Raw genomic sequence first — 27,143 nt, forward strand, 5'->3', positions numbered from 1 at the left:
GGCTCTGTGAGCATCTTGGCTCTGTGAGCGTTCTCTGTGGGAGAGCACTGCTTGCCTTCTTGTGTCCCTGCCCCCTTGTCTCTCACACACACACAGTCCATGGGCTTTTCCCAACTTAGAGCGCCAGAGACTGGCCTTGTGAGTGCCTCTCATGTAGACATTTCATCAGTTCTTAAACATACCTTGCTGTGGAGTTGAATCATTGACTTCTAGACTGGTTCCAAACTATGGCCTCAGCCTCTTGGGATGTCTCTCTCTTTGCATTAACTGTGGTTTCCACTCAGTGCAAATTGGATATCCATTGAGACCAGATTCTGTTAGTTCTCGACCCTTAGTTCTCTTTCTAAGGAATATCTTGTTTCCTGTCTCAGCCTGGATGAAATCTGCAACCAAATTCATGGCTATCAGTCAGTCTTGGGACCTGGATTTCTGGAGCCCTGTGACAATTCATTTCTCTGTGCTTTAGTTTTAGAGGAAAAAATCCTGAGAAGGGACAGAGGCTTCTCCCAAAGTATTTGGACACAGTCCTCCACCGAGCCCACCAGTTCCTCAGATGTCTTCACCCAAGCCCCCAGCTTTCTTAGGAAGGTGACCAAAATCCTCCCCAGCATGAAGAGCAGCAAGGATCTTCAGTTTGCTGTGTCTCTTTGGCCTCCTACCCAAAGTGTCGGCTCAGAGCCTTAAAAGGCCCAGCCACTTCCCGGAAGAGAAAAACGACTCAGAATTCTTGTATCTCAGCACAGCAGATTATGTTCCCTCAGGTATCCACTCCTAGGAAGTTGCCATGTTTATTTTCCAATAGAATTATTCATACTAGGCTTAAATATTTGTCTCTACAAGGAAGCCAGACTCCCATAAATATATGCTGACCCCTACATTCTTTATTTAGGTTTAACAAAGACAGAGGTTTGTTGGAGTTAGAAAGAACCCAGCAGGCTTGGCTTCGAGGTTCCACTCTTATTTACCTGCAAAGTGTCCAGAGATTGCCTAGTGGGGAGCATATGTGGTCAGAGGCATGCAGCAAGACAGGGGTCAAAGGGTAGCACATGATTTATGGGATGACTTGAATTTTGGCTCACAAAAGATGACAGACAATATTAAATGCTAATGAATATTAAAAAATTTAAAGGAAAAAAATTTCACATAGTACCTTTCTGCAGCATCCTCCATCTCATCTAAATGTAACAAAACAGCAATTTAAGACCCTCAAAGTTTACTTACCTCAGCTGAGCCTGTCAGTTTCTACTTCTGTAATCTTTTCCAGAAGTTGAAATTTTCAAATTCAGAGATCTTTATGTGCATAAGAACCTTATAAAACTTTAAAAGTAATGGTTGTGATACAGTAACAATGTAGAAAAATCAAGCCTCAATGGGTTTTTAAAAAAAATACCACCTCAGAAAGCAGTCTTGTTATTATGTCAGTTTCACAGTCAAAAATATATAGTGCTGAATTGTTGGTTTAAAAACAAGAAGCATTACTTGTATGGTTTTTACAAATGGTAATGTTGTTCTTTACAAAAAGCTTAAAACCAGATCGTTGGTAGTTTTTCTAAATACTTTCATTGGCAGTGGTTTAGTAGCCAGCCCTGTTAATCTCAAGGCAACAGGAGTTCGTTTTTACAGAGATACCAGGCCATATTTGTCCAAGTGTTCAGTATGTGACTCATAAGTGTTCCTGTACTATTGGATGACTTCCAGATCTTTGCCAGAACTAACCTTCTTAGACATTTGAATCAAATTAAAGTTCCTTAGCTGAGATCTAAGTGGTGTAGTCTTTCCCTAATACAGTAATCCTCTCCACTCTTAAGCCCAAACATTAAAAGATTACCATGCAAACTCCCCGTGGGTGAAGACATCTCTTAATTAAAGCATAATAAATATTGTAGTTCATAGTATAGTTCAAATAATGAATGTTTATTTCTGTTAGGCATATTAAAAATTCAAATAGTTAGAAAAGTGGAATTCTTTTTAAAAGAAGTAATAAAATGGAGACAATTAAATTTGGGTTGTGACAACTTAAAAACACCAGTACTTTTATATCCTGTTTTTCTAGGATGTTCTAAATCATAAATGTTCCTTGTCATCAATAACTTGTAGAAGAGGAACCCTCCTCCTTTCTAAGACATGTTTTTAAAATAGTACATATTTAAGTTGTACTACATTCCAGCTTTAAAATACATTTTTCCTGATACGAACTCCTTTCCTTCCTTAATAAATTTTGAGAACTTATTAAATTGTCTGTGTTTATAAAAACAAAATATTTTCTTTTCTATTTTGTTTTTATTAGTTCCACCATTCTATTTCCAACATCTGGACCACATTGGAAGAAGATTAGACCACTATGAGAAACCAGAGTTATCTCTAGGATCTTATGAATATGTTGCCACTTTGGATTATTGCAGAGTAAGTGTTCCCAGAACTTCAAGGATTTATGAATCAGTGTCAGATTCAAGTGAATAACTTTCATATGTAAAGAACTGACTTTTGATTCACAAACAAAGCATTTTGATGGTACCAAAATGCTGATAGTGGTGGTACCATTTCACCACATACTCCTAACTGCTGTTAACTGAAGAAGAATCCTGTGCAAACACTTAATTTTTCAATTAAATGTAAAAAAGCCATTGTAACTAATGATGGAAAATTTATTTGCTGATGTTTGCAACCATAGTATAAATCTAACCATACTCTCAGTTTCTAGTTCTCTGCCAAAAAACTGAAATGTGGTGTCACAAATAGAAAACAATAATTTTTATGTCCCTGACAGACAGAATATACCTGGTTCTTAATACAGTAGTTTCATACATTGCCTCTGCCCCCTTTATTTTGTAAAGAGTCTCAGAAAAACTTCCCTTCAAAGAGAAACGCTCAACAAAATGGTTAGGAGGACGGTTGACGTGTCTCTGCACCTCTCTTCACTGCAGTTACTGCCACGGTGGTTTGGGCTCTCAGAATCCCTCTTACACTATCTCAGCAGCCTGAGATCCTCGCCTTTGATTCTACTGCTCTGTAATGTGATCATGAGACACTGGCTGTACACTCACTGCCTCCCATAAACCTCTATTGTTTATTTCTTTTCTAAAAACTTAAATTAAAAAAAAAAATTAGCTTTCTTTATAGGGCCATTAAGCATTGGACCCCAAACTATCACCTCAGCTGTATCTTCAGTTGTACAAAACTTTTCACCTCATACTCTGAACTTAGCCCCTTTGACAGCTCCATGCCTTTATACCAGATGTTCATTTGACCAGATTATCTTTCCATTTTCCTGTCACATCTATACAGACCCCAACTGGCAAACCCCACCCTATTTATTCTGTAATGCCTGGCTGAAATTTTATTGTGTATAGACATATGCAACTTTCTCTGTCTTTATCATGGTAATTATTTACTATAGCTTCTGTTTTTTCACGGAATTTGGTCTATATCTCTCTATTAGCATTTATCCCCTTGGAATTTAAATCTTACTGCATGTCTGTCATCTTTACAGATTCTGATACCCTAGTTATCTTTATGACATTTACCACACTATCTGGCACAGGATAGGTAGTTGATCAGTGTATGTGGAATGAATAAATGAATGAATTTGTGAGTATTACTGTTGCCAGGACTATCCATTTTCCTTGTCCAGTGTCACAATGACACCATATGGGTACCTTGCAGGGCTTTAAAATTCTTCACTGATTTGAAAATCACGTTTTCTTGGGTATCATTCAGATTTCAGCACATATTTGAAGCAGCATGTGTGGACTTGAAGAAACAGGGTCATTCTGACTTATTTTCTCTTCTAAAAATGAATGTCTACTAATGCCCAATTCCCAGAAAACAACTTCTGACCCGCAAATTTCTTTTATAGATGTTTGCAAGGGGAGCAGTCATGTGGAGCAGTCATGTATTCAGTATAGATGACAATAAACATTTTTTCTAAACAGATTTTTTTCCCATTGACTGAGTCTTAAATTTTTTTTCATTAACATACCTTACTGCATTTATTTTCTTGCTTTATATAATTATTTTGCACTGTATCACATAGAACTGGTTGTTAAAGAAAACATAATGCTTTATTATTTTAAAATGTTGCAACATCTGAACATACTTGGGGAAATCTAGGAATATTTTTGGTACCAATCCTTTATTTTTAGGTGAGAAACATGTCCTAAAATACAATGACTTTTGGACAGCATATATTCCTTACTGCTGTTAACTGAAGGACAATCATTAGGCAACATGCAAATTTTATATTCAACATGCAAAAATTATATTCAATTAATGTTTTAATTGAATATAAGAAAGCCATTGTAACTAAGGATGGAAAATTTATTCGCTCATCTTTGAAACCATCGTATAAACCTGACCACACTCTCAGTCTCCAGTTCTCTGCCAAAAAAAGCGACATGATCTTGATTGTATGCTTTTTTAGTAGAAACTTAGGCAGAGAGTCAAATCTGTTTCTGGGAACAAAAGTCTTAGTATCTTCAAACTCTGTTATCTGGAAATACTCCAGAAGTCTAACTGATGGGAAATCTCACCCAGTCAGGCAAGGAACCAAACAAAAATTGTACATTTTGAAGAGCTTTTTGTAAGCATAATCTTCTTTTTATTATTCCAAGTAGAGTTCATAATAAATATGCTGTAAACATCTTCAAATTTAATTATAATTTGAAATGTAAATAAAGTATAATAATGAGTTGGCTTAGCTATTCAGACAATGAAAAAGCTTATTTACTTTATGCTTGCATTTTTTAATACCATGCACTTGGAAAGAGGAATTACAAAATCACATTTTCCTTTTCATCGTGGCTTATCTTAATGATGATTTTAGATAGTAAAATTGACAATCGTTGAACATTTACCATGTGTCAAGCTGTAGGCTAAATTCTTTTTATGTATTGTATCATTTAGTCCTCATGGTGAACCCATGTGGTGCATGCCATCATTATTAGAGGAAACTTAGGCTTAGAAAGTGCCTAAATGCCAGCTTCATATGCATCCAGGAAATGTTGGAGCCAGACTGAAAACCGTATCTGTGTGACCACAGAAGCCCTATTCTCTATCAATACACTATGTATACATGAGCAAGGATTAACACAATCATCCTGGAGTTCCCTTGGTAAAAAAAAAGTTTTGTCACATAATTGAGAGTTTATCGTTTATAAGTTTATGGAATATATCTGCATGTAAAGTATACTTGAAATGTAAAACCTCCTTCCAAGTCAGCTTTTATTTTTCCTGAACAAAAATGGAGTTTCTTCACTTAATTATAATTCACTTTGACATTACCAGGTGCATAACATTTCTAAGGTACTTGTCTATGTGCTGGAAGGGATAACAAAATTAGCAAGATGATAACCCTGCTCTCAATGTACTTACTATGTATAGACCTGATAAGAAATGTATATAATTTTGGTATAAACTCAAATATTATAAACCCTGTAAGAATGGAATGATTATAGTACCATAAGAAAACAGGATTGGGAAGGCTTCATAGAGAAGGTGACATTTTAGCAGGTTAAACTATGAGCCTGGAGAGGGGAACTAGAACAGTGAGCAGACACAGTTTCACAAACATATTGACAATTTATTCAGATTTCTTTAGGGGCTACGCAGACATTGTAGATGAAGTGACGTGGCCCACGATAATTAGAGAATATATTATCCCTTCCCTCAAAACATATTTAAATTCAAATATTTTTTGAAACACTCTGCCAAACAAAACACTTTTCCAGACAAATTTTTGGCTTAGGCCCACTAGTCTGTGACTTCTGGACAGGAGATGTTTTGGAAATGTCAACCACTCAAGTTGTTGGGAAAATGCATATTGGGAATAATGGGAAGTTGTTTTGAGGACACAGTCTATCTTTTTATTTTCCCCTGGGTCCAGTATCGTATCTTTGATTTTTTAGGTTTTTATACATATTTTTAAAATGAGTATCATGGTAGGTCATCTATGCCAGGCATTGAAGAATTTATGTTAATTCAGTAGGCCATGTCGACAATTAAAGGTGAAGATGGAGTTTTTTCATTCATTCATCCATGAATTCACTCACTCAGTCAACAGTTAATGAGCATTCTTTGTGGTGCCATGCTCTGTGCTAGGCTCTAAGGACTCAGTAAACTTCCTGTTCTCAGAGAAGGTAGCATTGTGATCTGTATCGAGCATCAGATAGTTTATTCTGACAGTAGTCTATATAATGAGAGGAGAGATTAGAGGCAAGGGTGTATTAGAAATTAATGTAGTTGTCCAACTAAAAGAAAATGAGGGTAGTATGATAATTCCTCAAAAAATTAAAAATAGAATTACCATACGACCTAGCAATTTCACTTCTGGGTATATACCCAAAATAATTGAAAGCTGAGTCTCAAAAAGACATTCACATATCCATGTTCATAGCAGCAGTATTCACAGTAGCCAAAAAGAGGAAGCAACCAAGTGTCTATCGACAGAAGAATGGAAGAGCAAAATGTGCTACATATGTACAATGGAATATTATTCAGCCTCAAAAAGGAAGGGAATTCTGACCTATGCTACAACATGGATGAATGTTGAAGATGTTATGCTAAGTCAAATAAGCCAGCCACGAAAAGGATAAATATGGAATGATTCTGTATGTGGTATGTAGAGTAGTCAAATTCATAGAGACAGAACATAGGATGGTGATTGCCAGGTGCTGGAGAGAGGTAACAGATTGTTTAAGGGTACGGTTTCAGTTTTACAAGCTGAAAAGCATTCTGTGATGGATGGTGGTAATGGTTGCACAGCAATATGAGTGCACTTAATGCCACTGAACTGTACACTTGAAAGGGTTTTATGTTCACTTTTCCACAGTTAAAAATAATAGAAAAAGAGAGAAATTGATAATCTAAATTTGGCTACTGGAACTAGGAGAGCCACATGGGCCTTCACAGTTAACTGGCTGTATAATCTAAGTGAGGTGGACAAGTCCATGGAGACAGTGAGATTTCAAGCCCAGATTATTTTAGCTAATTGTGTTTTTTAAGTAAATTTCTTATAGGAAAGACAAATACAGTGGGGAAAATGTTGTCATAATCTCTAAAATTTTGAGTCTAAGGTGCTGGTAGAACTTTTATGTGGCTGTATGCTATAGTTAATTGGAATGTTGGTCTTGAGCCCAAAAGGGATCACAGTGAGAGAGAATTTGAAGAGTTGCCTATATAGAGGTGCTGGTTAAAACTGAGCAAATGAATGAGATTTCTGTGATGGACATGGGTAGGAGGAGAGAAGTTAGATAAAGATGAGAAAATGAAAAACAGAAACAACAGAGAACTGGGAGAGGAAATGATGTCTCAGTGCCTTGACAGCTAAGAGAGCCAAAGTGGTCTGCTGCGCCTAAAATTGCAAAGAGAGAAGAGATCTAGGATGAGAGCTGGATTTTATTTCAAGACACTATAGGTTGCAATCTAGATGGTTTAGTGATCTGTAAGAGAGCAGTGTTAGTAAGATGGCATGGAAAACCAGTGTTTTATCGAGTACATACGTGTTAAGCTTGTTGGAAAAAGCCAGCTGGATTGAATGGGTAGAGTAATAGATTAAGGAAGATAATGATGAAGCCATGACAGTCATCTAGGCATGAGATGACAAGCTTTCAGATGGTTAAGAGTAGGGGTGGGCCAAAACATCATTTAAGAATCATTCTGAAAAATGAAAACAATGGGACTCAGTTATTGAAGGAAAAGAAACAGCCAAATACAATTTCTGGCTTTCAAGCCTTTGAGTTGGCATGTGGTGATGTTATCGATAGAGACAGAGAAATGGGAAGAGAATGTGATTTAGAGGAATGATGAATTAATTTTGAGTATATCAAAAACAAGTTATAGTGAAGCATTTTTGTAGAAATGTGCAATTTGGAGATACAGAAACTATTCCATAAGGAATTGCTAATGCTGAATTTAGAAGAGATTACAAGAAGGTACAGCATACTTGGGTCTTTCACAAAGAGGTTTTGGCTTAATTAATGGAAATGCTTATTATTTTTGCCCATTATAGATCAGCATAAGTCTATGTTGTAAATTAAAGTAGGTGTAAATCAGGAATGATTTGCAATAAAAATTATTCACATAGAAAGCAGAATTTCTTCATTTCTTTGTTCGTCTGATTTTGGCAAGCTGATGAAATTTTCAGGATGATGATTTGTAAGTCCTATAATTGGTTTTTCTTTAAAATGAAGGATTTTATTTTAAAAAGTTATATCTAGCCTTGTAGTGGATATAGAATGAATCAGTAAGATAATTTACAGACATAGTCATCTAATTTTAAAATAATTAAAATACAATTTTAGAAATTTTTGTGATTTATCATAAAGTTAAAAATCACGTTGGTCTTAATTATTCTCTAGTATAGGTCACTAAAGTTGTTTGCCTGTGGCTCTCTTTTCTAAATATTTTGTAAGATGCAACTGAAGGATCACTTCCTAAAAGCTGTTTGAACACCAGCCAGAAAGGGACCAACAATTAAAAAACATTTTCATAGCAGCTGCTTTATGTCACAGTGATTGTTTTAAACAGATAAAGAAAAGGCCTAACATTCTATGTTACCACGAATGTGTAAGAAAGTAGGTGAGGACTTAACAATATCGTACAGGTTTTAGAAGTATAGTTATATTTTCATAAACAATTTCATATCTTTTAAACAGAAAGAGCTAATAGAAGAGAGTCTAAAATAGTGACATCCAAATTAATGAAGTTTTATTACAGTTTCAAAAACAAATACTATTATATGTACTCTTTTTAAGCATAATTTGTTAGTGTGCCAAACATATTTTGAACTAAGGCAGAGTGTTATAAGCAAGTCTAGCCATAATACTGTACTCTCCCTTCAGCAACTGTAGTAATAAAACTTTGCAAAAGTGAACCTTCTGTGCTAGATGTCATAATAATGTCTAATTCAATACTGACCCAGGTCATACCCTGGAAAATAAACAAATTCTTTTATCTTTTTAATAGTGTCTGAAACCAGATGCTCTAGATATTCTAGAAAAATGATTTAATTCCACAGATGATATGTCCTAAAAATTAAATGAAACATCTGATAACTTTCAAGGATTTCTAATGAGTATCAACATTTTATTATGCAATGTATTTACTTTCTATCTATTTGTGTGATGTGTTTGCTTTCCTGTAGAAGAATAAGCCTCCCAACCCACCAGCCTTCATCTTCATGATTGATGTTTCATATAGTAACATAAAGAATGGACTTGTCAAGCTCATATGTGAAGAACTGAAGACCGTGCTGGAAAAACTTCCAAAGTAAGGGAACCATCATTCTCTTTACAACTTATACGTTATTGCCTAGTTAATTTATTGGCCAGAAGATAAGTGCTGAATGACCAACTGATATTTTTTGCTAATGAGGACATAGGGTAATTAGTCATAAATCAAACAGCACCTTGTTTTGAGTTCTTAAAAAGTTAGAGAGATCTTTTGTACAAAGCAAAAGAAACAAACTGATAAAAAAAAAAAAAAGCTACAGTAAAAAACATTCAAACTACATTATAAATTCTAAGAAGAATCCTAACAGTGTGATGGGAAAGACTTTGGATGTGTTATTCACTTTTTGAAGCATTGATTTTCCAGAGGAAACTGTAGCTGCTGAGCATGGCAGGGTTCAAAAGGATGTCAGGAAACTAAACTGTCGTCTTACGGCAGAGATGGTAGATGTTTAGGCAATTTCCTTTTGCCCTTAATGATAAGCTGTCCAACCCATTTGCAGCTTTACTGCCTCTGTCCTGTAACTTAACAGCACGAGGTGCACCACATTCCTTGCCATCGCAAGAGGGCAGCAAGGAAAGGTGGACAACTAATTCTAATCGCTCATCGGTGAACAAACCCTAGACCTTAGTCAAGACTTCAGACTGTGCTTTAAAAAGGCTGTTTGGTATATTACCTGCTGTAGAACAGAGAAGTAAATCAAACTGATGACAATCTTACCATAAGAAATATAAAGTTACACATGTACACAGCCCAAAACAAATTTCAGGGGAGAAAAAACAACCGTATGTGTTTTGAAAGATAAAGAGGAAAAAAATGTATGGTGGTGTGAATAAAAGCTTTTAAAAGAGATATTTGGAAACTAGCAGGGAATAACTAGCGATATCCCTTTTTCTCTTTCTCTTATTGTCTCTAAATCAAACATGGCTATTTTTAAATTATCTTATTCTAAAAACTAGTTGTTTAGGATGGGGAATAACATCTAAGGAGATTCATGAGCAGGGAGAATGCCATCCTTCATGTGAGGAAACATGAACAGGTTAGAAAATGTTGTCTGTAACCTAGTTCCTGCCCGTCCCACCCTCTCCCTGTCTCCCTGAATATCATCTGTCTTTGTTCTGGACACGGTTGTTTTTCTGGAGGGTGGGGTGTTGGCTTCAGCCCTTAGAGCTCCATGAATCTTTGGGTGCCCACTTCTCTGTATTGTTTGCACATATGACTGGTGCTTTGCGACTCATGAGGCTCGGACAGATGAACTCTGGACCTCCCAGGAATAGTTTTGTTTGTATCCGTGAAGCTGAAGTCATAATATTTTTGAGATGGTTTGGAAAAGCAGTGGGGATGTTTAAAAAACACCGAGGCAATTCCAAACTAAATTCTAAAATGAAGAATGAGCTGGGAGCAAGTTGAAGATGGTCGCATAAGGCATCTGATGCCTGCAGATGTGTTTGCGACTGTAGTTTCCCTTACCCCATTCTTAAAGAAACTTGAGAAGTATGGATTTTCTGCTGAATATGACGTATTTTCTTACAGAACTCTGTCATAGGGCTGGTTTAATCTGAATTTTGAACTTGATTAGCATGAAAGAAAACTAATGTCTGGAAATGGTTTTTCTCTCTTTTCCTTCTCTCAAACTGGTTCAACTTAGGCTAATCTATTATCATAGACAGTTACTTCACCAATCCCTTGTTTCTTATCAATGCTGGTGATATGAAGCTAATAACCTGTTGACGTAAGTTATGAAATCACACTCCCTCCTTTCGTGTCGTTATAATGTTACGTCCCATTGAAGCAGGGATGTGTGACTTTGGCAAAAGATAGGAGGAAAAAATAAAAGGATACTGTTGATTATTCTCTGCCACTATTCCAATCTCTCTTTTAAAAGAATTTATTCAAGCCAATTACCTTTTCCTCCTTGATCTTTTAAAACAAATCTTGTTCCTTCTCCCTGAAATTTATTTTGGGCTGTGCATCTGTGTAACTTTATTTTTTTAATGGTAAGATTGTCATCAGTTTGATCTACCTCTTTGTACTAAAGCAGGTACTATGCCAAACAGCTTTTTAAAAAGCACAGTCTGAAGTCTTGATTAACATCTTAGGGTATGTTAATCTCCTAGCTAATCTTTTGGAACAAGAAGGCCTCATTCTGTACTATTTAACTTTGAATTTATACCTTTGGCCTCTCAAGGTCGCCAGACTTTTCTCACTTCTCTGGAACAGGGAAGAAAAGATTTGAAATGTTTCATCTGTTGTTCAGATCAAGCTCTTTAGTTTTTTGGTTTTTTTTTTTTTTTTTTAATCTGTTTGTTTTTAGTGCTGCTGAAACTAAAACGTTCCAAGTGCTTGATCTTAAAATTTTCTGGTTCACCTAGTTGCTAATGTCTTCAGTATTGCTCTGTCAGGTTATTCCATTAAAATGATGACGGGCCAAGCATGGAGAGAAGTGATCATTGAAAAGCAGAAGAACAAAACGTGTTAGTCTTTATAATGTCTCTTATATAACTTCACAGAACTTGTCTAGAATTAATATGAAGACGAAGCTGAAAATTAGTTTTCTTCTGGATATGATTTAATAAGGCAGTTATACTGTTGAAGGAAATTTTAGTACAGTTCTGTTTCTCAAACAAATTTTTTTAAATGTTCCCATGGAGACCAGTACTAATATTTTGTAATAATGTAGGGTGTTCTGATTAGATGCTTTTAAAAATGTTAATTTAGATCTTAAGTGAACCCTGTGAATCCCAGGATACTCCTTTCCCATCATTCGAAAATGTCCAAATCCAATGGGAAATAAGTAATCTAGATTTTCCTCTGTAGATTTTCTTTTGTGTCTTTTGCCTTAGTTGATTCTAAATTAACTATTAAAAGAGAATAAATCCCTTTGTGATTTGCTGGGATGTGTTTCACCTAATGTCATAGAAAGTTTTACTGGAAATGGGAGCTTAACTAGTGGTGTGCTGGTAAGCTGTCTCTCAAATAAATAAAGCCTTGATTTGTAGTCTTTGCTCAATCCATGGTGTCAGTGCTTCTAGCCAGGCTGGTTCTAAACTGTCAGGGTTACATCACTAAACTGGAGCTGGGAAGAAATGTGTACTATTGGGTTGTCAGTCGGGGCTCTAACCTGCCATCCCAAATCCAGTTTTTCACCATCATGATAATCATCCTCAATAAAACCTCTGATTCACCACATTGTACTTGACCTTCAGGGGACAGGTAACATAAACTTTGGGTGCTGCCCTTTATTAGCACGTACTCAAGGACTCAACGAAATGTTTACTAAAAGGTACCTTATGCTAAGAGCCCAATGAGAACGATTTATAAGAGTTGAGAAGAGGAAATGACTTCCAATTGATAGCATCAGGAGAGATTTCACAGAGGAGGAAGAATTTGCACTTGGTTTTGAAGACTAAGATTCTAATGAATCAGGAAAGGGTTGGGGCAAGCATGGATGCAGTATAGCATAGCAGTTAGTTGCATACAGTTGCACCATTTAGGATATTGAGGTGTGCATGAGTGTCTGTGTATGTGTAGTTAGAAAGAACAGGGATTCTCATTTCTGAAAGTTTTGCAAGTGTCCAGAATATAAACAGTTACCAAGTGCTTTTGCAAGGGATTATAAGAATCTATTTAAACTGCCCAGTGAAGAACAACTACCCTCAGTTAGTGAAGGAAGTAGAGAAGAAAACACAGTTCAAAGTCAGTACCTTATCAGTCTGTACTCTGATGACATATCAAAGAAATTGGTAAGTCTGCGGCAGAATCAGCAATTTGAACTTGAGAAACTTCCATCTAGATACCTCCATTTTCCTCTCTCTTATACTTGAGTAACTCTTTAGGATATATGCAAAATTTAGAAGCTGGGCAAACCAGACTCCTTTTTTTTTTTTTGAGACAGAGTCTCACTTTGTTGTTACCCAGGCTGGAGTGCACTGGCACAATCTTGGCTCACTGCAACCTTCACCTCCCGGGTTCAAGCAACTCTCTTGCCTCAGCCTCCTTAGTGGCTGGGATTACAGGTGCATGCCACCATGCCCAGCTAATTTTTGTATTTGTAGTAGAGACTGGATTTCATCATGTTGGTCAGGCTGGTCTCAAACTCCTGACCTTGTGATCTGCCCACCTCGGCCTCCCAAAGTGCTGGGATTACAGGCATAAGCCACCACGCCAGGCTATCAGGTTCCTTTTCAAAATAGTTGTCCTTTAATCAGAATAAGTTAAACTGACATCTAATGGTCAAAGAAAGTGGCATGTATCTTTTGTGGCTTTTACTTAACCATTGAGCACTATGTAATATTCTCCATTGAAAATTAGTAAGAGCATCAATAGTATCTAGTTATTTTCTTTTAAAGGAGAGAAAAATAGACAGTACAATGCACTCAGCAAACATGAAACTAAAGTTTAGACCAGAAAATTCTGAATGTACTTACTATAGACTGTAGACTATAGATTGGAATGAGAATATTCATGCCTTTACACTTATAGGAATACTAAAGCCTCATTTTGGAATTTAAAAAAAAAAATCTACTCTTTGTTACAGTTTTGGAGCCTTGGAGCTTTTTAGTGCTTTGCCATGACCATCATAAATGCTCACCTTATAGCAACTACACCTTCATTTTATAAATGTATTTTATATGTTTACCCTATGTGTTTATAAGGCCGGTGTCCCCAAACTACGGCCCGCGGGCCGCATGCGGCCCCCTGAGGCCATTTATCTGGCCCCCGCCGCCCTTCAGGAAGGGGCACCTCTTTCATTGGTGGTCAGTGAGAGGAGCACAGTATGTGGCGGCCCTCCAGCGGTCTGAGGGACAGTGAACTGGCCCCCTGTGTAAAAAGTTCGGGGACGCCTGTTATAAGGTATATAGTTCTCAAAATCTAGCCTGTTTTCTATTGCAATTTTCTGATATGTAAGGAAAGAATCAGAGAGGAGGAGCAAGTGTTTTCTCGATAAAAGCAGCTGTCCTGTTAGTAATATGAGTGTGGTTTCCTCATCCCTTGCTTCAGATATTCCATTTGTTCTTCTGACCTTCTGGTGACTTTTGAGAGAGCCTTGCTTATAAGGAATGTAATAAGCCTAGTTTATTCATGAAAAAAGCATTATTATTTTCTATAGATTAAAAATAAATGTTACAGAAATATGATTTTTACCTAGAATTTTGAAGATTTTTTTTCCTTATCAGTTTGTTTATTTTTGTGATAACTCTTATCCCCTATTGCCATGACTAGTATTGTTTACACCTGGTAATAGAATAAGACAAAAACTTTAAACATGTCTTTATGTATTTTATAGAAGACACACTTACTGAGTTTCAGACAGAAACCTCCTTTTCATTCTAAGTTTATAATGTATCTCAAACACATTTTTTTCTTATAGGGAAGAGCAAGAAGAGACGTCTGCAATTCGAGTGGGTTTTATCACGTATAACAAAGTTCTCCATTTCTTTAATGTGAAGAGTAATTTGGCCCAGCCTCAGATGATGGTAGTGACTGATGTTGGAGAAGTCTTTGTTCCTCTGTTGGATGGTTTCCTTGTGAACTATCAAGAATCCCAATCTGTGATTCATAAGTAAATATCAAGCATTTTATAATTTAAAAGAGAATCAGGTGTCTGTTTTAGTTGCACTGTGTTTTGATTCAATCATGCATTGTTTTGTCATTAGCAAGGGGGGTTCAAGGCATGGATTATAAAACTTATCATTTATGTTAAGCCTTTTTTTTCTTAATATAGACTAGTATCTAAAAGAAAGAATATTTTGAATACTCATATCCAACCCTATCAATTCTTTCTTTTTTTCTGGAAAGGTATTTTAAGGGAGCTATTTCCTATATGTGGATGAATGTATTCAGTGATGATATCACAACTGAATATATAGCCACTGTTCCAATAATTTATGGTCTAAGAGATCAGTAATGCAGTGAATAGGAAAAAATATCTACAAAGAGTGATTTTGTAAATGTTCTATTCAAATCATAGATTTTGGTGCCAAGCCATGCTACGGTATCATTTCCTAAGGAAACTTACCTATAGGTGTTGGTGTCAAATAAATACCGTATGTGTTTAGGCTTGAATGTCAGTGATTTATTGCTTAAAGTTTATTAAAATATGCTAAACATTTCAAACCTTTTGCTTACTCATGTCTTATAGTTTGTTGGACCAGATTCCAGACATCTTTGCAGACTCTAATGAAAATGAGACTGTCTTTGCCCCTGTCATCCAGGCTGGCATGGAAGCACTAAAGGTGAGAAGAAGCCACTTCTAATTGCTAGTAAATAAATTTTAAAAACAGAGAAACAACAACAAAAAAGAAAGTTTCAGTTATATACTCTTCATTAAAATGTGGGTCACTAGAGGCTATTCTAAACTTCCACTCAACTCCCAGGAGGAAATGGCCAAAACCACAGATTGGTCCCAGCATTTCCATTCCAGCACTGTTAGCATCTGAGCAACTGATTTTGCCAGGATTTCCAGTTTAGCCCCTCCCTCTGGCTTTTGTATGAACTTTATATGGTCTATTTTAAAATCAATCCAACAATATCAGAACTACCAGATTACCATATCACTGTCCCCAGCCATGGGATTTTCAAACATGCCAGGCCAAGTCCTTGTGACAGCCAATGACAGAGATGTGAATGCTGATTGCCAGAAGTAGATGAGAGGTTGGCCATATCTCTAGTTGGGAAGCTGAGCCCAGAATGACTCTGGTCATCCTCATTGTAATGAAGACAGTAAACTCAAGAAGGCATAATGATTAAAAAGCACTCACTCTAAATCATCATTATTACCTTAACACAAGAGTCAGACCACTTTGGCCCTTACAGCTGTTTCCTAAAATTAATTTTAAAATGTTATTATTAAAGTTAAATTTTAATTTTAAAATAAAATGCTTAGTAATAATAACAGTAACAGCAACAACAATATTACAGAACTGAGTTTATGAAACACTTCCCACATAATTTTATATCTCAATATATACCTTGGTTCTAAGACAGTGATTCTTGCTTGAGTTTTCTTTATCCTAAAGAGTATTTACTTACGGGATCAAAGATTTTTGTGGATATCACCCAAAAAGTCTCAGAATATATGTTAATTTAACATAAAATTAATAAGAAATATGATATCATAAAGCAACTTGAAGATATTAGGGCTCACCTAACAGAAGCCAACAAATGATAACTGGTTGGTCTTCAGAAAGAAGAGAATTTGTTTTATTCTACATGACTACAAATCAATACCTTCTATTTCAATTTGAAAGGGTTGTTTTTGTTCTTTTCTCCTCCATTAAAATATCTAGAAATCCATATGTAAATGTTCCTATACACAATAAGTCATATATCACCCTACAAGTCTTTCTACTCTAAGAAATTAGGACTGGGAATAATACTGTATTCATGGATTTGTATATGAAAGGAAGGATGAGTAGATATTCATTAGCTAATATTTCATCAATTAAGAGAGCATAGTAACGTAGAATTGTAAAGCCAAGGCTTCCAGAGGACCTGAATGTAGAGTCCCAGCTAAACCCCATATTTCATTTCTAAAAGGGAGCACTCTTACAACAGTGGTTGCCACATTGGCAGTCCACAAGAGGTCTAGAGGCTGTTTGCCAGCTTAGAAAGAAGAGCTATATAAAGCAAATTGTGTACATGCATTCTATGTATCTGAAATTTGTTATAATTATGATGCATTATTGAAAATCACTGTTCTTAATAGCCACGTTCTCCAAGGTTGCTCATGCAGTACAATGACCACAGCAATCAGTATGTTCCACTATCAGCTAGTTTACTAGAGTCCAGCTCACTTCAGCCAATGTGATGTATCTCATATCTTTTGCATGGGTTTTTTTGGTCATATTTGTAATTTTATTGTTATAATAATGTATATTTTAATCTTGATGTTTAAAAATGAGAAGGCACTAATATCTAAATATATAACAACTCAGGATAAGTTCATAAATACAAAGTTAATGAGTAGTATAATAGTGTTCTTACAAAGCAGACTGAACTATCTTTATAAAAGGTAAATAACTCTTTATAAATAGATAAGGAACTATCTTGACAAAATGCCACTGTTGGACATAATGTCAGTGGCAGTTACTACCATCCCTGCTGGCAAAGTAAACATTGTTCTCCCCAAGGTCAGTTTTCGTGTGGAGGCTGCGTGATGCTCCACTGCTGTCCCTGCCCCTGTGCTGCTTACAGTATGCTGGAGAAGATGTAACTCTGTAATACAAAACACAATGTTGGTTGGTTATATATTTTTTAATGGGAGTGGGAGAAGGGCAAAGAGTAACTTTGGAAAGCCCAGGACTGTGGCTGGTCAGCCAAATAGCTCAGGATATTCCTCCCAGAAGGCCAGAGATGAGGGTCTCATCCACTGTGCACAGGGAGTAGAAATGGAAAGAACATAAAGTGAAAGTTTTCTTACTGTGTGTCCAAGTGAAAACATTTCAGAACTGTACTCCCCTATTTGAATTATAGCTTTATTTTCTATCAGCTACACGCCACGTAAAATCTTTATATAATCAGTAGTAGTACTTCTTGAAGCAAACAGAGTAGGCAAAAACTAACCAAAAAATATGCAAATTTGTCATGAAAATAAACAGCAACTCTTTGGAAAGTTCTTATGCGTACTTTTGAAGAGTCATTGAAATATCCAACTACAGGCTTTACAGTACTATTTTCTGTTGTAAATGCCTCCATGTCCACAGCATCTTGTACGCTTAGCACTTTTTTCCCCACATAGCCTTTAAAAATCTGCATTTATTTCAAAATCTGACCTTCATGACTCAACTATACATGAATTGCTGGCATTGTCTGTTAACTCGGCCAAAGAACAGTTTACTAAGTTAGCTATTATTTCCACCATAAAATTAGGGGTAATATTTGGCAAAAAAAAAAAAAGGGGGGGGAGAGGAAAATGATCTTTAGTGGTTATGCTTAAAATATATGAGTTGGGGGGAATTTATTTTTACATTATCCATATACGTACCTAAATTTGATTGCAGGGGAATGCATCACAAACAGTACTCCTTGCCCAAGGGTTTATGGAACACCATAGAATGGAAGGTGGTAGTCTCAGTGGGGGTTGGAGAAACACAAAATCTAGGTCCTTCCTTTTCAGGGAGCCCTTGATCTACAGGAGGAGACACTAGAATACTTAAAGTTGTGATACAAATGTCATTAATTCAAGAATAGTCTTTTCTATCAAGAAGAGCAGGTAAAGTCGAAGGTGGTAATAGCAGAGGAAGGGGTGTCAGAGCTGAATTTCAAACTACGAGTTCTCCAGGCTAGCCTCTCTCAACCTGTTTTCTGCTATAATAAGAATAATACATACCATTCATTAATTCTGCATGACTCACTCCTATAGGCAAAGTCAGACTTTGGTTAAAACATAAATTTTTGTAGGGAATAAAACATTTAATACATAAGACCTTTAGCTTTTATTAATTTGCTACTTCTAAAAGGCTATATAATGGTGTGTTTATGAAATTATGGATCTAAAAGTAACCATTTCATAAGGAAAAAATAAATATGGCCACTTTTTAAATAATATTGACCTTTTTTTCCAGTGGGCCCTGATGTTTTTTCCCTCAGAGTTTTACTATAGGTAATATAGTAAAATATAACAAGACAAAGTATGTTTCATTATGATTAACGCCGTGTACTAGATGATTGAATTCTCCTAACAATATTTTGTGTAGTTTAATGTATTGACCTGTCATGAGATAACTGAAAATTAAAGAAGTTAAATAATTTGTCCAGTGTCACTCAGATAATAAAATGGCTGATTCTGATCATGACAGGTAGGACTCATGTTCTTTACTGCTGTGGTATAAAATGACAATATTAATACGAGTAGAGAATATCTAAATGAATAGAATTTTGGACAGTGAATGCCTTAGGGGAATCGGGTAGGCCAGGCATGAAAAGCTGGTGAGAAGGTAGACTTTTTATTAAAGGTTTATACTCTCTATGATATTTGAATGTTTTTTAAAACGATTTTCATAATAATAAAAGCTACAGGGCCAGGCATGGTGACTCACGCCTATAATCCCAACACTTGGGAGGCTGAGGTGAGCAGATTACCTGAGGACGGGAGTTCAAGACCAGCCTGACCAACATGGAGAAACAGCATCTCTACTAAAAATACAAAATTAGCCGGGCATGGTGTTGCACACCTGTAATCCCAGCTACTCGGGAGGCTGAGGCACAAGAATTGCTTGAACCTGGGAAGTGGAGGTTGCAGTGAGCTGAGATCGCACCATGGCACTCCAGCCTGGGCAACAAGAGCAAGACTCCGTCTCAAAAAAAAAAAAAAAGAAAAGAAAAGAAAACTACAGAGATAATAAATTTACAGTCATAGAATTTCAGGGTTTCAACATGCTTAACATTTTGTAATCAGTATTATTGTAAATTTTACTCTCATTTGGTCATTGGAGCTAATGTGTCTTTACTGGCCAAAATCTTGCTATTCCCTTTCTCCTATTTAGTACACATATGCCTATAGATTCATACTTGTTCTTCATTCATCCTTGTGTCCTTATATTAATAAGAACTGCATCTGTCAGTAATTTTCAGTAGAAGACACATGCAACAATAAGATCACAGCACACAAATTTTTGCTCACTACTGGCCATAGCAGAGATGAGACAGCAGGCCCCAGGTTACGCCCCTTCTCACCACGTCAGCTGTGTCTTCACCTCTCTCACCCACTCCACAGAGCTTAGAATGTCAGTCACTGAGAGAGACATTGGGACAGGGCTGACCTTGAATTCTCTCTCTCTGTTTTTAAGAGAGCTATTCACAAACCTAAGTACCTTATTATTAGCAGCACTTACTGCACATCTTGCAACTGAGCCAGGCACACTGTGCCTTTGCAAATAACAGCTGCAGGCAGAAAGCTGGAGAAATGCATTCCAGGCCAAGGGAACAGAATGTGCACAGATAGGGAGGTGTGTAAAGCATGTGGTATATCCCAGGAAAGCAAGAAGCTTGTGTGGCTAAAACTTCCAGTGTAAGCAGATGTCAGGGGTAAGGACATGTTGGAAGTAAGACTGGAAAGATAGATTCAGACTCAACTTCAAAGGGCCTTTAAAGTTATCATTTACTGGTTGTGTGACCTGGGGCAAATTGGATGAGTCTCAGTTTCCCTATTCTTAAAATGCAAACAGTAGTACCTGCTGAATGAGGTTGTGAGTGTTAAAGAAAATGTGTGAAGAGCCTGGCACAGAGCTGCCTGCAGTAAATGTTGGTAGCAGCTCATCTCACTGTTTCTCACCCTTCCTATGCCTACCCGGATAAAGGACTGTGGACTTTATTGTGTACTAGAAAACCTTCAGGATTCCTTCCTCCCTTCCTCTTCCTCTTTCCTTCTCTCCCTCTCTATCCCTCTGTCCCTCCCTCCCTCCCTCCCCCTTTCCCTCCCTCCCTCCCTCTCTCCCTCCCCCTTTCCCTCCCTCCCTCTCTTCCCCTTTCCCTCCCTCCCTCCCTCCCTTCCTTCCTTCTTTCCTTCCTTCCTTCCTCCCTCCCTCCCTCCCTCCCTTCCTTCCTTCCTTCCTTCCAGGATCTGGCTCTGTCACCTAGGCTGGAGTGCAGTGGCATGATCATAGCTCACTGCAGCCTCAAACTCCTAGGCTTAAGCAATCCCTTCATCTCAGCCTCCTTAGTAGTGGATACTACAAGCATGCACCACCATACTCAGCTAATCTTTTAGTTTTGGTAGAGATGAGAGTCTCACTACGTTGCCTGGGCCGGTCTCAAATTCCCAGGTTCAAGCAGTCATCCTGCATCAGCCTCCCAAGGTGTTAGGATTACCAGCATGAGCAATTGTGCTCAGCTCTTCAGGATTCGTAAGGATAAAAGCCACATACCTGATCAGAGCTATTGTCTTCGTTTCAGATGCACTGCTCTGGTGCAGTGTGCAGTGTGGTTTGGAGAAAAGCAGCATGGTGGGGATGGAAGGACAATATATTGAATCATACTTAATTCCAGGAAATTTTGCTTAGTAGGTTACTTCTTAGCACCTTAAATAAGATTTTAAGTCTTGATTCTTAGTGCTGACTTGACTGTCATGGAGCTTGACTCTTTTTGTTGCTTCCCAGACACCAGGAAGCAACAAAAAGAACTACAGATGTATAATCTTGATCCCATACTTTTCCTCTTGGCATCATGCCTCATAGCTCATAGTTCTTGGTGTCTACTGTTGCCAACCACCGCTACGTTCTTATGCGTTCTTCCTCAAAATACCACCATAGCTTTAATCCATGTTTACTGAAGATCTGAAATAAGAGCTTCTGTTACATCATCATCCTGGGAATTCTACCATCTACTTTACATTATGAGATTACCTGGTCCAGGAGGCTATACCGTAGGCTAAATAAGAAAGTGTTTTCATCATAACATCATTTTAGTAGTTTTTTTTTTTTTTTTTTTTAAGCATCATGATACATAGACCTAGCTTTAAATGTTGGCTCTCTTTCGTTTACAACTTTTATTACTTTTGGCCTATCCTCTCTCAGCCTTAATTTTCTAATCTATAAAACAGAATAGTACCTCCCCAGGGACACAAAGGTTATTATGAGGATTAAATTAAATGAATATAGTGCTTAGCTCATAGAAAGAACTTATATTTTAATTTAGTTTCTGATTCTCTTAAAATGTTCCTACTCAAGGCATTTTCTGTGAGTTTTGGGTTTTTTTTTTAGGCAGCAGACTGTCCTGGGAAGCTGTTCATCTTCCATTCTTCCTTGCCAACTGCTGAAGCACCAGGAAAGCTCAAAAACAGAGATGACAAAAAACTGGTTAATACAGACAAAGAGAAGGTACTTGTAAACAGTTACTATTTTAGTATCTATATGTCAGTTATTAAGAGGAGTTAAAGAGGCAATGTGTTCTTAGTGTAAGAAAGGGGGCGAAACTAAATCTCATAAATTAAGATAAATTAAGTCAAGGGCATTGCATATTACAGGAATATTTTGGATTACAAACAGCTTAAAATATTTTATATTCCTAGAAAAACTGATTTCTGAAATACATAAATTAAAATAAGGGCCCAGGCTAGGCATGGTGGCTCATGCCTGTAATCTCAGCACTCTGGGAGGCCGAGGTAGGTAGATCACTTGAAGTCAGGAGTTCAGTCTGGCCAACATGGTGAAACCCCACCTCTACTAAAAATATAAAAATTAGCCAGGGTGGGAGCTACTTGGGAGGCTGAGGCAGGAGAATCACTTGAACTCAAGAAATGGATGTTGTATCACACCACTGCACTGCAGCCTGGGCAGCAGAGAGAGACTCCATCTAGAAAAAAAAAGGTGGGGTGGGGGGCGGTGTCCCAAACTTTTTCGTGCATAATCAGCATAAGAAAGACTGAATGATAAGACTATTACAGAAATGGAGGAAGTGGGAGAAAACAGCAGATTGAAAGGGTAGAGGGCTTTAGACTGTGACCTCCAATGATTAATATAGACTGTACCGTCTGACGATACCCCTTGGAGGTAGAGACCTGAGGCATGAAGCACAGGCATGGGGTTCTCAAAATATGCCTTCGCCTAAAACCTCTGACAGTGTAGCAGTGAAGGGAAAGTCTGTGGGATGGATAAGGCTATGGACATAGGATCCAACTTGTGGTTACACGGCAACTACAGGTTGCTTCATCTAAGTCTGTAAAGTAAGGGCTGCAGTATCAGCTTCATTAGGATTGATAGAGTATAAAATAAAATTGAACACAAAATTACTTCACACAGCATGGACCTGGCACAGACTGAGTCCTCAGCAGGTGGCCACTGCACTGATGATGACCACAGTGTGTTTCTTCAGCCTAGGTCACTTACCTGGAAAATGTCTATTTTTCCATTTTGAAAATTCAACAAGAATTCAATAGAAATTTGAAATTTAAACCAAAAACATTTCATAATTTTTCTTTTTCCTTTTATGCATCTTTCTTCCAGATACTTTTCCAGCCCCAAACAAATGTCTATGACTCATTGGCCAAGGACTGCGTGGCTCACGGCTGCTCTGTGACCCTCTTCCTCTTTCCCAGTCAATATGTGGACGTGGCCTCGCTGGGGCTGGTTCCTCAGCTCACTGGAGGAACCCTTTACAAATACAGCAATTTCCAGGTAAATGCCAGCAATTTGTTCACCTCAGTCTTCCACTCCCATTTTAATTTTGGTGTTTAAATTATAAGTTTAAAAACTGTGTTCACTTGTGGGTAGATGACAAATATAAATTCAAGAGCAGATGGAAAACAAATTATATTGTTGGCCCTTTTTATCAGGAGAGTTCTGCGTCTTGGCTTCAACCAACCTTGGATCAAAAATATTCAGAATAAAATTTTGTAACATACTGAATATGTACAGACTTTTTTCATTATGCTCTATAGTATAACAATTACGTACATAACAATTCACATTGTATTAGGTATTATAAGTAATGTAAGCTAGGCGCAGTGACCCAATGTCTGTAATCTCAGTGCTTTGAGAGGTTGAGGTGGGAGGATCACTTGAGACCAGGACTTCAAAATCAGCCTGGGCTACATAGCAATACCCTGTCTTGACAAAAAATTAAAAGCTAAGTAATCTAGAGATGACTTAAAGGGTATGTAAAATGCGTGTAGGTTATATGCAAATATACCATTTTATGTTAGGGATTTGAGCATCTGGTACATTTTGGTATCTATGGGAGGTTCTGGAACCAATCCCCCACAGATAATGAGGGACGACTGTGTGTGGGGGGTGCGTGTATATGTGTGTGTGTGTGTGTGTGTGTGTGTGTGTGTGTGTGTGGTTCAGCAAATCCATACTTCCTAAGTGTTTGGTGATAGAATGAGCATATTTATCCTCAGAGTTAAATATTACTGTGAGCTTTTGTAATGAGGAAAAATATATTTTATGTAACATATACTTAATACTTTTAAAAGTGACTGCATATTTGTTTTAAATTATCGGGATTTTAGGGATCAATTCATTACACTTATCTCTTCCCAACCTGAATTGAGAGACATGTTCAAGAGATGATCAAAATGTCAGCACTATAATGGACCTGAGTCTGTAGGCAAGTGGGCTTGCTAATGATTTACCCTGAATTTGACAAACTTAAACACCCAGGCACAGAGTGGCCACAATTTGAGTTTCTCCTGTGGACCCTTATGCCTTGAAAACACACTGTATGGAGGGACAGAAAATGTATGCCTCCTGCAGGCCAGCTGCCTTCCTATGAAGAGGACTCAGAAGAGGCTGAGCTGTGCCCACCCAGTTACTTTTCCCCAAACTTATTAATCAGATAAGTCACTCCCCCTCACCTAAAGTGTGTGTGCCTGGACAGACATGGAGGCATGGACTGGGAAGGTGTGTTCTCCAACATAAATAACAAATGTTAGTCATCTACTTTTGTTAATCATCAATACTATTCTTAATAGAGACTAGTTACATATTTATATTATAAACTAGTTAAGGGACTTGATAAGACCAAAGATTGTAAATTGAAATAAAATTGAAAAAGCTTTAACAACTCTTTCGAAGACTTTTGGATAAAAGTATTTTCAGCCACACTCTAGAAAATAAGCTCTTAATAATCATACAGAATTCTAACCCTTACTCATTCTACACATATTCTGGGTATTGAGGTACATGAAACCTACCATGCTGATCAATGTTAGCTCCTTTTCCAGCTAGGGGAATAAATTTCATCAGAAGTCTTTCACCCACCCTTTTCCAAAAAGGACTTTATCATCCTCCATTCCTGGCATATGTGAATTGTACTGGGGTTCTTTTGGCCCTTTGCTATATACTGTTGTTATCATCTACATGGTAGTGACTTGGCTTCAAAGAACAGCCTACCAAGTGATGTGTAGGCAGGGGCTGCTCTGCGGTGTAATCATCCAGGCGTATTACTTTTTTTTCTATTTAAATTTTTGAGTTATGTGCCAACCGTATGTAGTTTCTGATATAATAAAGGATATTTTCTTGTACCTCAACATATCCATAATTATTATTGATTCCTTCAATGTTACTAAAAAAGAAATGTGGTTATAATCCAGCAGAGGAAAAGCCTCTAAGATGTAAACAGGCAGTAAAATATTTTGTAAGAAAAGAGTGTTAATGTTGCCTATGCTGCTATTCAGTTGTTTGTGTTTATTCCAATTGTTGCAAAACTGAATCCTACCATAGCATTTCTTTTTCGTCTTCAACAATACAAACTTTAATAGCCTTTTCCATTCAGTAACATTATAAGATGAAGATGATGGTCAAGAACTATGCAGGCACCACCAAGTTGTATGCAAGCAAATAAAGGGATTGTTATAAAGATTGTGTCTGTGATCTCCCTCTTTCCTTTCCTCCTTCATTCTCTTTGGGATGTGTGTGTCAGTGTCTCTCCTACATGTCAAATAGTAGTGAAAATTTCCTAAAGAGCTTCACTGACAAGGTCAGATGAGAAGCTTTAGAAGCTGGTGTTCAGCTAGTTTGTTTACTGTCTTGGGTGTCCTCTGAGCTCAGTATTGTGCACATGTGCATATTATATAAACGTTGCTTAGTTGTGGAATGTGGTCATCTTTCAGAAATATGGTCATCATAGAATAGTTAATAGGGGTAGGAGAGGGGTTTATACTTCCCCTTACATAGCTTCACAAAGCTCTGAATGTAGTCAGATTTTTTAAAAGCCCCAATCGCAGGCTCTTTCCCCAACCTCATGAAATGGGTATTATACCCTGAGTCTTTTTTTTTTTTTTTTTTTTTTTTGAGATGGAGTTTCGCTCTTGTTACCCAGGCTGGAGTGCAATGGCGCGATCTCGGCTCACTGCAACCTCCGCCTCCTGGGTTCAGGCAATTCTCCTGCTTCAGCCTCCTGAGTAGCTGGGATTACAGCCACGCGCCACCATGCCCAGCTAATTTTTTTTTTTTTTTTTGTATTTTTAGTAGAGACGGGGTTTCACCATGTTGACCAGGATGGTCTCGATCTCTTGACCTTGTGATCCACCCGCCTCGGCCTCCCAAAGTGCTGGGATTACAGGCGTCAGCCACTGCACCCGGCCTACCCTGAGTCTTAATCGTATCTCTAACCCTAAGCCACTGAGTGGCTCACTTATGCGCTCTTAATTTTCCCATTTGTGATTAATAATAGATTTTCTCATCTAAGTGTTAAAATGAAGGAACATAATAGATGTGACTTTAGTTTCAAAAGTTAAGAAACAGTTTCCAAAGATCCTATATTTTCTTTAACCAAAGAAGCATAAGATATATGCAAAAATATGCCAAATCGGGATTTAAGAATTATTTTAACTCGTGATTAAAATGAGAAGTTATTTTAAGTATTTTACTGCCATCTAGTGGACACTGATCAGACTTTATTTTTTAGATGCACTTGGATAGCCAACAATTTTTGAACGACCTCAGAAATGACATTGAAAAGAAAATAGGCTTTGATGCTATTATGAGGGTTCGTACCAGCACAGGTAACTATCATTTATACAATTTTTCAGGTCTCCCTTGTATCATTGTTTCTTTTTCAGATTAATAACAGGCCAAAAAAGAAAATAACCATAAAATAAATAGAAGGGAAATGTCCCTTCCCCCTTACCTTTAGGTTTCAGAGCCACCGACTTCTTCGGAGGAATCTGGATGAACACCAGCACTGATGTAGAAATGGCCGCCATCGACAGTGACAAGGCAGTTACTGTGGAGTTCAAGCACGACGACAGACTCAGCGAGGACACTGGAGCCTTAATCCAGGTGACTCAAAATGTATTCCCCTGTTTTGTTCTTTCGTTTGTTACCGGCAGTGATCAGTGGGAAGACTGAAATACCGTCAAATGTATTCGTGTCTTTATAAAAAAAAAATTCAACTCTCTTTCTCCAAAGTCAAAAGTTAGTAGATTAGAACACTCAATTGTGAGGTTTCTCCACGCTCATTCATATTTGCCACTT

General features: G+C 37.3%; 1 protein-coding gene across 3 annotated transcripts in view; it reads left to right on the forward strand.

Moving 5' to 3' along the window:
* Positions 1-27,143, forward strand: part of SEC24D (SEC24 homolog D, COPII coat complex component) — a 115,703-nt gene that overhangs the window by 60,716 nt on the left and 27,844 nt on the right. For all 3 annotated transcript variants that reach the window (XM_039479108.2, XM_039479109.2, XM_074396962.1), the window contains exons 10-17: positions 2,288-2,403; positions 9,140-9,264; positions 14,597-14,788; positions 15,368-15,461; positions 21,927-22,043; positions 23,169-23,339; positions 26,575-26,671; positions 26,803-26,948. In XM_039479108.2, the coding sequence (XP_039335042.1) occupies positions 2,288-2,403; positions 9,140-9,264; positions 14,597-14,788; positions 15,368-15,461; positions 21,927-22,043; positions 23,169-23,339; positions 26,575-26,671; positions 26,803-26,948 (1,058 nt within the window). The remainder of the gene's footprint in view (positions 1-2,287; positions 2,404-9,139; positions 9,265-14,596; positions 14,789-15,367; positions 15,462-21,926; positions 22,044-23,168; positions 23,340-26,574; positions 26,672-26,802; positions 26,949-27,143) is intronic.

Source organism: Saimiri boliviensis, chromosome 3, assembly GCF_048565385.1.
Source record: "Saimiri boliviensis isolate mSaiBol1 chromosome 3, mSaiBol1.pri, whole genome shotgun sequence".
Lineage (NCBI taxonomy): Eukaryota > Metazoa > Chordata > Mammalia > Primates > Cebidae > Saimiri > Saimiri boliviensis.